This window comes from Gadus chalcogrammus, chromosome 11 (assembly GCF_026213295.1).
Source record: "Gadus chalcogrammus isolate NIFS_2021 chromosome 11, NIFS_Gcha_1.0, whole genome shotgun sequence".
Classification (NCBI taxonomy): domain Eukaryota; kingdom Metazoa; phylum Chordata; class Actinopteri; order Gadiformes; family Gadidae; genus Gadus; species Gadus chalcogrammus.
Window position 1 is genome coordinate 2,519,537 of NC_079422.1, and position 12,853 is coordinate 2,532,389.

At 42.6% G+C, this 12,853-nt stretch overlaps 1 protein-coding gene across 1 annotated transcript in view; it reads left to right on the forward strand.

Moving 5' to 3' along the window:
• ankrd28b (ankyrin repeat domain 28b) overlaps nucleotides 1-12,853 on the forward strand; it is a 76,325-nt gene that overhangs the window by 21,284 nt on the left and 42,188 nt on the right. The window contains exons 2-6 of the mRNA XM_056602219.1: nucleotides 2,948-3,031; nucleotides 4,830-4,908; nucleotides 5,400-5,470; nucleotides 5,547-5,747; nucleotides 7,987-8,074. Of these exons, the coding sequence (XP_056458194.1) occupies nucleotides 2,948-3,031; nucleotides 4,830-4,908; nucleotides 5,400-5,470; nucleotides 5,547-5,747; nucleotides 7,987-8,074 (523 nt within the window). The remainder of the gene's footprint in view (nucleotides 1-2,947; nucleotides 3,032-4,829; nucleotides 4,909-5,399; nucleotides 5,471-5,546; nucleotides 5,748-7,986; nucleotides 8,075-12,853) is intronic.

The following is a 12,853-nucleotide window of genomic DNA, read 5'->3' on the forward strand; positions in this document are numbered from 1 at the left end:
GGCTGGCATGAGGGGGTGTCAACATGAATATTTAAATCACCCAGAATTATGGTATTGGCAGAGGTAGTACAGAGTGTTGTGAGGAGATCAGACATTTCCGGGATGAAAGCAGAGTTGGGTTTTGGGGGCCTGTATACGAGTAGAACAGTCATGGGATGGGGGGGCTTGCATGTGAATGCAAGACATTCAAAGGAGGAAGTTGTAGGCAGCACCATGGGGGACAACTCCAGGTCCTGTTTGTGGATGACAGCTAGGCCACCACCGCGTCCAGTTCTGCGGGCTGCCTCCAAGTAACTGTAGCCTGGGGGACAGGCTTCGTTTAGGGCAGAGTAAACCTCTGGCTGGTGCCAGGTTTCTGTTAGACACATGAAGTCAATTCCTTTTTCCCTGATATGCTCTTCAATCAAGCTGGATTTATTATTTAAGGATTGAGTGTTGAAAAGTTCAAATTTAACCAGTGACTGTGGAGTTATTCTCGGTACAGGTCGCAGAGCCTTAAAATCCACTCCGCGCAGGTTGGAATCCACTCCATGAAATCTATCCAGCCGGGAGTGCGGGGATCTCGCGATGTTACGTCTTTTGCCCTCAGCCGTCTCAGCGGACCTAATGGATGTGATGAAGCCGGCAGGCTGACCATAAATAAAGTTTCTCCCTGAGCCTCTGTGGATATATCGAGGTCTATGCAATAGTCCTAGCTGCTTAATGGTGGAAATACAGGGTGGGATGGAGCGATTGTTGTACTTCAGCAGCTGTGGGGCGAAGTACGTCAACATCGAACCTGATGTTGAGTGATGTTTGCCTGTTTGTAGCTAGGTACGGACCCGACGCATCTGGGGAAGAGCTGGGAGGCAGTGCAGAAAATCCACGAGAGAGTAGAGACAGCTTAGCAGGTTGACCAGGGCATATTCCTCACCAGGATCACCGAAAAAAACGCCAGCAGTGACCAGAAAAATGTCACATCAGCTACTTGTTTTTAGCCGTTGTTATTAGCCGTTACTAGGGACGCCAAAATAACAAGTGACCTACACGGCTCTTCACAATAACACAATAACACTGGAACAACTAAAGACAGTCCATATGCTTGCTTTTCGTCACTGATGTAGCTTGCAGGGAACCAAGTAGAGGTTATATGTCAACAAAAAATCACTTTTTAAAGTAAAATTGGCCAAAATTGGGCCAAAAATTGCTTGGAGAAGCGGCGAACAGACAGCGCCAGCGTCCTCTCCGTTTGTTGCCTAGAACATGCGCTTATCACGTGAACGCCCGACTGTTTTCAGCCGATCCGCGGATCACTTGCGTCCTGAACCGTGAGGGTTGATCCGTACGGATCATGGGTAACCTGTGAAGCGTTGCTTGGTGCACCACTATATTAGAGTAAACAGATATAAATGCAGTATACACTAGTGGTGTGTTTCGGCAGAAATGAAACGTGCATAGATATAAAACAAGAGCACCGAAACATATTTATGAACCATACACCATAAACAGTGTTTCCCATACATAGACCATTGTGTGGCGCGGCGCCACAGAATCAACATCTAGCGCCACGAATTGATTGTCTTTCTTTTTTTTTTTTTTTATATAATTTTTTTTTTTTTTTTTTTTTTGATAACGCGATTTGGAAATCTAAAAATCGTTCCGTCCATTCATCTCTGCATAGCACTCGTTCTCCCTGTCATTCTTGTCAATCCAATTTCCTTGACGGCGGTAAGGTTTGGTGTGCATTAAAGTACAGACGGAGTGGACCAATTGCGAACTACTGCAGCTGCTCCAAGTTAAACCCCAAACTAATCGGAATAAGTATTTATAGCGGACTACACCACCTATTCTATTCCGCATAGAATTCTATTCCGAACCGATTGAGGCGCATATATATGATACTTTTCTATTCCGATTGAGCTGTTCTTCCACATCTATGCAAATCAGATGTGCCGCATGTAAACGCGGAGTTACATGCACACTCACTGACGGCCGCGTCGCAGACGTCAGTGAGTGCGCCACCGCCCCGCCCCGCCCCCGCCCCGCCGCCGCCCCGCCGCCGCCCCGCCACCGCCCCGCCGCCGCCCCGCCCGCCGCCGCCCCGCCCCCCCCCCCCCCCGCACCACACATTGGTCCTTGGTCTGTGGGAAACACTGATAAACATAGTATGATTTATGGTGACTGCTAGACCGTCAATGCAGGTCATTTTCTCCCGATTCCACTGAACTGATGAGCATCAATGTCCATTCAGCATGTGTCTGAAAAAAGTCTAGTTGACATCTAGCCCTTTCTATCTGAAGGTTTGGTTTTGTGACCATCAAATCATTGGGTTTTTATTACTTATTTAATAAATTAATACTTAAGTAATGAATGTCTCTTCAACTAAACTCAAACATCTTTAACTTTAACCGTTATACGTAAACATGAAATATTTCCCCCTTCTCAGTCTTGAAAACCTACAATCCTAGTCCCTGAAATCCTTTTTGCTTTAGCAGTAAATGTCCCAACACAAATAGCCCAAGGATTAGTGGTGGCCAAGCGCTGGGCTATGTTGGCGCATCACATGTTTGGTGCAGAATGTCAGTTGTTGCTCTCCTGTTTCGGTAAGGAGTGGAAGAAGAACATTTTGAGACCTAGGTTCAGTTGTTGCTCGCATGCTGCCTATCAATAACTTATGATGTGGCAAACCCTTCTATAAGGGTAAAGCAGGCCCCGCCTTTTCTCATTCCAATGTCTCGAAAAAGCTACAGGCGGAAAAGCAATTGAAGTTCCGTGAATAAACTGTGTACTCTTCCTGCTAAATTTGGTGGATGTGGATAGTTTTATTTGATTATTTCACAGTGTGCACTGCAGTGCTAGACCAGAACATAACCAGATGCATTTCACAATAGAACCCAGGAAAGCTATACCATTATATTCTATTGTTTTACGTGTCATATTTAACATAATCTCATTGTTTCTTTTGCAGCCTGCTTTGCTGAAAGCTATTTTCAATGTGGACCCTGATGAAGTACGCTCACTCATATTTAAGAAAGAAGATGTAAATACACAGGTAATCTCATCTTAATCTTCCTTCCTGCCATCTTGTTGCTCTTACTATTTGCGGCACATGCTTTATCCAAATTGGATAAATAGGATATTTTAGAAGCATGCCATTGGTGAGCAGGTGGGAGGTAGGGCATCCTTCTCATCAATTACAGGTCAACTGTGGCTGTTCGGATAGGTTTGTACTTGACTCAGAATCACCACTCTGTTTGCCCTGCTTTATGCCATTGTATCAAGTATACCGCTTAAGCCTGCTTTATTAAGAAGATTGAATATCTAATAAATATCCACATTTAACTTTGTTTGGCGAATCAATAAGATAAGATTATACCGTGGTCATTTGCCAAAGAAAATAAATTAAGACCATTCATTTATATTTTCATGTGTTTTACAATCCAAATATAATGGTTTTCACATGGTAACGCCTGAGGGTTTGACTTATACCTGGAGCAATCATAACCCTCCTGTAAGGTTCTTATGCAACGGAAACGTTGTTCACTCCTCCAGTAAATAGGGCGGACCTTAGCCACGACTTGGCAACGGGAGGTATTTTAGTCCGCTCAGCTATGAGCCAGAGAACTAACGTTATGCATTGTACATATTTAATTAGAAATTTGTCCCAGCCTTTATACCACAGATGCCAACATTTTTTCATCAGCCATAACCGATACGCCGATACCGATTTTCTGGAGCCGATAATACCCTGGAAATCCAGAGTTCTCGCGAGAGCACAATTTGAATTTGCTCAGCGAGTCACGCTGGGAACAAGCAATATACCTGTGTATATTCTTGGCCTCCTCTGGCCCAGAAGAACATTAATCAATCACATCGATGTATCAATATATGCAGGCCAAAAGCGTTGCTGTTTTACCGACCGGATAGGGCGAGAGTCTTATCTATATCCTTGAATATCCTTGTTTTCTTCAGATTGGTCGTAGTGTTATCCAATGTGTGTTATCAGTGATATTTTCAAATGCATGCTTGGTGCCGCCCCTCAAGTTGGGCCATTTTCATTACTCGTTGCCAGACCCAACAGCTTTCTAGATGTGGGTCTGGATTTCCAGGCTAAGCCTCTCTCAATTTACATCATAAAAATGACACAATGAAATCGGCCGATACGATACATGTAAAAAAAACTCATATCGGCCGATATATTGGTCGATCAGTAGTCTATAGCATTTAACAGCATTGTCTGATTACAGTTGAATTCATATTTCACAATTTACCAGCTCTCGTTTTGAAGAAAGAATCACCGCGCCATTCGTTTCAATGGGAATCGCGACAGTGTACATATTTATAATAGGAAATTCGTCCCAGCCTTTATACCACAGATACTATAGGGTCTATAGCATATAACGGCATATAATTTACCAGCTCTCGTTTTGAAAGCTGAACAGACAATTTGACTGGAACTACTTAGCAGGTAGTTGTTTTTTTGCGTTTAAGATATCAATTAATTTCTTGCCGAAGATCCATGGCTGCCTTTGTGAATGTCGGCACATATCGAATAATCAATAATTCGTTCATACCAACCACTGATTATTCGAGCATGAACAATTTGAGTTATTCACATCCCTATACTGTCCCCAAACTCCACTTACCTGTGTTGGATTCCATCTATGGTTGTCCTATTTCAAGAAGATTATAGGATTACAGGATTAATAGCATATAACTTGACATTTACAGTACTAGAGTTGAATTTCTACACAAAACCTTAGTTAATTTACTGCATTTCTAGGTCAAACTCGGGCAGTTTTGTTTTGAATGAATAAGGGCAACGTATCATTGTGTTCCTTCCATGTCAGGACAATGAGAAGCGAACCCCTCTGCATGCTGCTGCCTATCTGGGAGATGCTGAAATTGTAGAGCTGCTGATACTGTCAGGTAGGGTTTAACATACAGAATGACACTGCAGTCTAGCACTGCTATGGAGCTGTATCAGAATATAATTGTTGCATTTTCATTATTCACTATTACGTTTTGTATGTGCACTCAACATAAACCTAATGACAATATAAATGATTCCTTTAAGAACTTTCTAAGCATTAGGAATGTAATGAGAAATACAATGTTTAAGATAACCAATCAATTCTAAAGCAATAAAATATGATGGATTTTGGTAGTCTTTTATATACAAAGGACTCAAACATTGGCTAAAATCTAATCAACAGTGCACACAGGAATATTTTTTAACTGGTTTACTACTTGCTCATATTGCCTTTGCTCTGTTGCCTTTTTATGTACCTTATTGAAAATTGCTTGTATTTCTTTGACTTCTTTATATTTGTATTTCTTTGTTATTTTAATTGCCCTATCTTTTCAAAAGCTGCCTGCCTAAATAAATAAATATCAATAATAAGACATTTGTTCTGTAGGAGCTCGGGTGAATGCCAAAGACAACAAGTGGTTGACTCCTCTGCACCGGGCCGTGGCGTCCTGCAGTGAGGTACATGCAGCACTATCACAATCCTTTCCTCATCATAGGTTACATTATCCCAACCACACATGGTCTGTGCCAGCAGGAGGCTGTCCAGGTGCTGCTGAAACACTCGGCGGACGTCAACGCCCGTGACAAAAACTGGCAGACGCCGCTGCACATCGCCGCGGCCAACAAGGCGGTCCGCTGTGCTGAGGCGCTGGTCCCCCTGCTCAGCAACGTGAACGTTTCAGACCGGGCCGGGCGCACGGCGCTGCACCACGCTGCCTTCAGCGGACATCTGGAGGTGTGTTACCTACCACCTTAAGGCTGACTCTGGTCTTCACTCTCCAGTTGTTTTTTTCCAATATTGTTTGAAACTGCGAGCATTGCACGTTCCAAAAACAATGATTGTAATTCTAGGGGTTATGCAGTGATGCAACTATCTGTATATTTATAGTGCAATTGGGTGGGGTTTAACCTGGAAAATGTAATGTCTAAAATGTATTTTATTCTCGGTAGGTAGATAGATATCTATATCGGTGGTGGCTGATGGTTTTTAAAGTGAGGGAGGAAGGACTGCGCGCTTGGTTGCCATCGGCCTGCTTACACTATATGTGTGTGTGTATATTTTTATATATATATATTAGAGCTGTCAAGCGATTAAAATATTTAATCGTGATTAATCGCATTAATGTCATAGTTGACTCACGATTAAGCGCAAATTATTTTTCTATGCTAAATATCCCTTGATTTTTTTGTCCCATAATTCTCATTTTAATTCTCTTATCAACATGGTGAAGTGCATCGGCTTGCCTTGTGCAAAAGATTTTTTATTGATAACAACATTGGCATATACTGATCAAAATAGGACGATGCAAAAAAAGAGCCTATAGTGCAATTAAACGACTGCTTTGAACAAATGTCATTTGAACATAGCAGTCAGGCTACTGCTTCTTTGTTTTGAGCCAAAGAAAAAATATATATTTGTTTTTTTAAATAAAATAATTGCATTAATCGCGCGATAATTTTGTTAACGCCGTTAAAATTGGTTTGCGTTAACGCCGTTAATAACGCGTTTAACTGACAGCTCTAATATAGGGCCCGACCGATTCATCGGCCTGCCGATTTAATCGGCCGATTATAGCCTTTTTGAAAATAATCGGCATCGGCCAAAAAGACGCCGATTACAACCGATTTTTTTTTTAATGTTATTGCGCTTAGTATCCTGCAGATTGCACTCCTACTCGCCTTGCTAACTAACAACTTTAGCTGGAGTAAAAAAGAGGAGATTGAATTTTACCGTACAACATGAAAGCACGCTCGCTCAGGCAGCTGCGCGCTCACCTCACCAATGTACACAAGACGCGTTGTTTGAGCATGTTGTGCCTGTTTTTCTTTAGGTCCCAGGCCATGTTAATTTGTTATACTGTAGACTAACGGTGAGACCATACTGCTCAGCACGCACGTGTTAGTCACTGCTCACGAGCGCAGCACATTGGGAGTTAGTTATTTATTTTACATTACACTAATTTTTGACTTTAAATGTATTATAAAACACTCAAAGGTTCTGCATTCAATTCACATATTCGTCAAAAGTGTTTAAAGTATATTTAGGGTATCAAAAACTACGTTTTATATCCTTTTTTTTTTTTTTTTTAATCGGCCGATTAAATCGTAATCGTAATTTTTCTCTGAAAATAATCGGCATCGGCACTCAAAAATCAATATCGGTCGGGCCCTAAAATATATATATATATATATATATATATATATATATATATATATATATATATATATATATATATATATATATATATATATATATATATATTAGTGGTGGGGCGTTAACGGCTGCGTTAACGCAAAACTTTTATCGCTCGATAAAAACAATATCGCCTTTAATCTATTTTCAACACTTTCTTGTTCGGACCCATCACGTGACTGAACTAACCGATCAGAAGCTAGAATTTAGACTGAGGTAAACGTGAGGGAATCAGAGAGGCAGATTCAACAGAATATCCTGACTGTGTTAAATATGTAAACATGTAAATATGTAATAATTGTGTAACATAAATATGTAAATGATTAACTGACTAAAAATTTTAAGTACATTTCTAGCAAATTAACTCCAATATAAATTATATAAATTTATTCTACAACTTTCAAATATTTAACTTCTAAACCGTACATTATTATGGATTATTACACGGCTCTTCTCAATGCTGTAGACTGCTCCATTCACTTGCATGGGCCTTCCCAACGTTCAGCTGTCAATTATTTTTGTTTATGCTCCGTTCACTTGCATGGGCACTTCACAACTTCCGGCGGTGAATTATATTTGATAATTCACCATTGCCCAGTATAATTGGCCGCTGTCAAGGTAAACAAACAGATTTTTTGCCGTTTGCCATTTTAATCTAGAAAAATAATCTATGCCCACCAGGCCACCACTAATATATATATAAATAAAAAAAGTGTGTGTGTAACATTTATTTTGGATTTATAGTCACCACTGTGGTCTCATTGTGTTTCTGTTTGTGTAGATGGTGAGGCTGCTGCTGTCCAGAGGAGCAAACATCAATGCATTTGACAAGAAGGACCGCCGCGCCATCCACTGGGCAGCTTACATGGGTAATGAAGACTAATCCTTTATATTTAGCCAACAAAACTAGTCCAATGGATTGGACTTTTGTCCCTGTTGCTACAAAGGGTTTTAGAGAGTTTGGAGGAGTTCAATTTGTCTGTAGATTTTAAATACTGTTGTGAAACTGACCCTAAAGCTGCTGTAGTTAAGTTTTGAGTTGTAAGACAGAGGGTGGTACAAATCAGAAGAGACGAACAGTAATAAAATAAACACTGTAATAATGTGATGGACAGGCAATATGGATTTTCTGAACGAAGCAGGGGAGACCTGCCATGATGGAGCAGAGCCGAGTTGGGAGCAGCCTCAAATCGATATGGTCTCCGACAGATGCAAGCGCCTTAATCTGGCATCGCCGGAAGAATGGCAAACTGCGATATTCTTGAACGTTTCCTTGTATTTTAGACTTCCAAGGGACGTCACCAACGGGTGCAAACCAATATGACCCTTGATGCAATTGGATAGGTCTACAACCAATGGGAGCAACGAAACGGGTGACGAAGCACTGAGTGCAGAAAAACATATTGATTCTCAAGTAAAGCGTTGGTTCGTCTTTTAGTAAAAAAATATACCGCCAGTTTATTTAACTACATCAGGAACAGCCGTCTTTGTTAATGTCTCTATGGAGCTGCTCGTTATTATCACGCTTGTGATTGGTCGGTCTATCTCATACCGGGAAGAAATTGTTTTGTATGAGAAGGGAGACCTTACCTGCAGAGGGCTATAGCATTTCCAAAAAATCTGTCATATTATTTGTTCTCTCATGCCTTGTTCACACGGCAAGCAAAAGGGACCAATATCCGAAGTTGGTGGCTAGATGCCACTTTATTCTGCAATAAAAAATATTAAAATTGGCACATCCAAATTGTCAACGCGGCTGGGAGAATGTTTTAAAAGTAAGATACCTTGTGCTAAAATACAAAACCGTAAAAAATTGCCTTTAAAATATCCTTATTAACAACACACCAATGAAACAACAAAACGGTTCTGAATGGGTCAATTTAAGAAAAAGCAATTTCATTAGAGGTTGTGGTAAAACATTGTTATTTTACTTGGGAAGTTAACCGTTACAATCTGAAATGTGAATGTGAAACCCCCAGTCTGGTGCGTGTGGATATATGAGCTCCATCAGGGGACGGAGGCGTGTCTTAGTGTATAGTATGAACCCCCACCAGCTCCTTAGAGTCCTTGTAGCGCTTTTCCACCAAATGGTGCGGATATGTCCAGTACGACTAGGTGTAGTACAGTTAGGTGCAGCTCAGTTACGGCTCGCTTTTCCACTGGTGACAGTACCCTTATGGTAGGGCGGGGTTTAAGCTGGATGGCCACAGCAGCTACGTAAGCATCATGACATCATAGCCACCCGACAGTTTAGCCTGCTAATAAATCCAATGAAAAAGAAGAATGCAACACATTAAACGAAGAGCAACAATGGAGGACATCCAAGAAGGAATGCAAACTTTTGTGCAACATTTTCTTCAATAAATGAGGCTTTCCCTGTCGACCTTCTGTCGACCAATCATCGAATGGCGTGCAGTGTTTCCCCCAGAAAATGTCTTATGCCGCTTTTCCACCGCACATGTAGCTCGACTCGACACGACACGACTCGACACGACTCGACACGGTAGCAGCGCGGGTGCTTTTCCACCGCAAATAGTACCTCCGGGACGTGGGCGGGGTCGTCTGCGCGAAAGGGCCGTGACGTATTTTTGTACGCGACGCAAACAACACCTACGTAACCCACACATGGACAGAACCCACATAACAACAATGGAGAACATCGATGCGATGGTATTCGTGTTCGTATTATTAGCTGGCATGTTGAAGAAGTGGAATATGTTGGCTGCGGCGCCACTATGGCTGTTCTATCGTTACCAGCATGGTTGCCATGTCGCTCTCGCGACTTCGTCACACTCTCTGGCCAATCAGTGGCCGGCCGTCTGCCGACGTCACCTTTTAGCATCGGCTCAGCCGCTTGGAACCTAGAGCGAGGCGGTACTAGAAAAAGCAGCCACTTGAGGTACTAGATCGCGGTGGAAACGCAAAAAATGCGAGCTGAGTCGAGTCGTGTCGAGCTGGTACCATGCAGTGGAAAAGCGGCATTAGTCAAGGTGGTCAGGGAGCGGGGGGTCTCCGTTTCAATTCCATTCAAAAAGCCTTATGGCACGACCATTGTTGTAACAGTATTACTGATGCATTATTGATCTTTATTTTTTACACCTGATGGAAGTATGTTTTCTTTCCCTCCGAGTTTTCTACCTCCCCTCCCCAACTCCCTTCCCCCCTCCCACATGTGTTTGTGATGTTTTTGATGTGTTGCTTATGTGTTGAGGTTTTTTTTTGCTAATCCCTACACTGTGCCCCCCTTAAAGGAGCATAGTTTGGGGTATTGACTTTTTTTTTCCCTCGTCACCCTCTTGTTTAGCTTTTTTTAACTTTTCTTATCTAACGCGGGCCGCATGTTTCTTGTCTAACAAGCGCCTGACAGTCTCTCCGTCCTGTCTCCCCACACTGTCTTTTATGTTTCTTGGACGGAATGTAACTGGTAATTCCGTTGCTCTGTAACATGTGCAATGACAATAAAGTACTATCTACTTTGTTAATACATAATAATTAAAAAATATTAAAAAATATAAAATATAAGCAATAGATCACGACAGGCTGTGGTATGTGCTCATTATATCACTGTTAAGGGGCGTTGTCCGGCCCCGACGCGCAGCGGAGGGCCGCGACCCCCTTCAGTGGTATAATGAGCACATACCACTGACTGAAGTGATCTATTGCTTTTATACAACGGTTACTATTATGGCAAAACGAAAGTCATAGACACACTACATTTAAAAAGAAACCAAGAAAGTCAAAGTAGCCGTTTTATTAAAGAATACAAAATAGTAGTCCCTCCTGGCTGCCTTCAAAATGCATGAAGGTCACTATGCAACACACTTTAGCGTCCCTCCGAGAGAAGGCTCCGATAGAGCGGTTCGCCGGCAATTTATCCTATGGAGCAGTTCACTCGCCGTGTGCCTAAGCTTTCGTTATTCTCTCCATCGCCTTGCTCACTCCCGGAGTAACAACATTTACACCCTGTCCATCATTCAACATATTTTTTTACTTTGTAACTGTTTCTACTTCCAGGCGCGGAGTGATATGAAAACTTTCACAAAATGATAACACTTGTTTTTACTTTATATTTGTATTGTATTTAATTGTTTAATCAAATTTAGCAAGTAAACTGAGTGTTTAAAGCAGGTCAAGGACGAAATAGCACAATACAGATAACAGACAAGTGCGAATGAACGAGCTTGAAGGTTCGCGAATGGTCGTGAACCTTTCACGTCATTCGACGCGATCGTCCGTTGCCAGGCAACGGACGACGCGATCGTCCGTTGCCAGGCAACGGACGACGCGATCGTCTGTTGCCAGGCAACGGACGACGCGATCGTCTGTTGCCAGGCAACGGACGACGCGATCGTCTGTTGCCAGGCAACGGACGACGCGATCGTCTGTTGCCAGGCAACGGACGACGCGATCGTTTGTTGCCAGGCAGGTTTGGAATGGATTACGTATGGATGACGCGCCCGGTACAAATTTGGCAGCCGGTACAAATTTGGCATGACAGTGCCAATAATTGTGAACAGGTGATTTTATGAAGAATAATTATTTCTTAGTCAGGGATTTCTTTTTTCACTTAAAATTCACTTGAGTTGAAGGTTACATTTTTCTACAATTTTCAGTGTGAGAGTATGCTTCTGCAATAAAAAGTGCATTTATTTTAAGGCTTTTAACACATCTTAACCAGGGGTGCCAATAATTGTGGAGGGCGCTGTGTTTATATCTATATTTTTTTTAAATGTATATTGGTAGTCAAGGCGGGGCCCTATTGTTGTTAAGGCCTTAACAACCCAGGACTGGGGGAAACACTGGCGTGTGTAGCTCAACCCTTTCGGCACCCTTTCAGACCCCTTGGAACCACAATGAAGGTGTAGGACCGGTACTGTACTTAAGGCTAAGACCGGACCCCGCCCACTTTTGGAGGTGGAAACGTGTACCGCACCGCTCGGTGGCAACGTGCCATTAGTGTATAGTATGAACCAGCTCCCTTGTGTCCTTATGGCGCATTTCCACCGGAGGGTACAGTCCAGTAGTGAGGGTGCAATATAACCCAGCTCAGTTACGGCTCGCGTTTCCACCGCCGACAGTACCCTTATGGTAGGGCGGGGTTTAAGACGTATGTCAATAGCCGTGGCAGCTAAGTAAGCATTGTGACCTTATAGCAACCTAACGCAGTGTAGCCTGCTAATAAATCCAAGGAAAAGAACGCGCACATTGAACAAGAGCAACAATTTAGGACATCCAAGAAGGGCGTCAAACTTTAGCACAACATTTTCTTCAATAAACTAAGCCTTCTCTGTTGTCCAGAAATACCTTGCGGGTACTGTGTTTGTTTGTTATTATTCCCCTGTCGCACGGAAGTGACGATTCTGTCAGACAGCATGTGTAGATCGAACTTGCCAGCACCCTTTCAGGCGTATCAGTACCCCAATACTGGGGGAATACTGGGGGACGAGTACAGCTCAATACGGCTCAGTCCGGATCACGCCACCGCCAAAAGTGGGCGTGATCCAGACTGAGCCATATTCGTCGCACAGTGCTCCTCCGTCTTTGTTCATTGTGCGCATTCTTCTTTTTCCTTGGTTTTATTAGCAGGCTACACTGTGTCGGGCTGCTATGAGATCCCGATGCTTACGTAGCTGCCGCGGCTATCACCT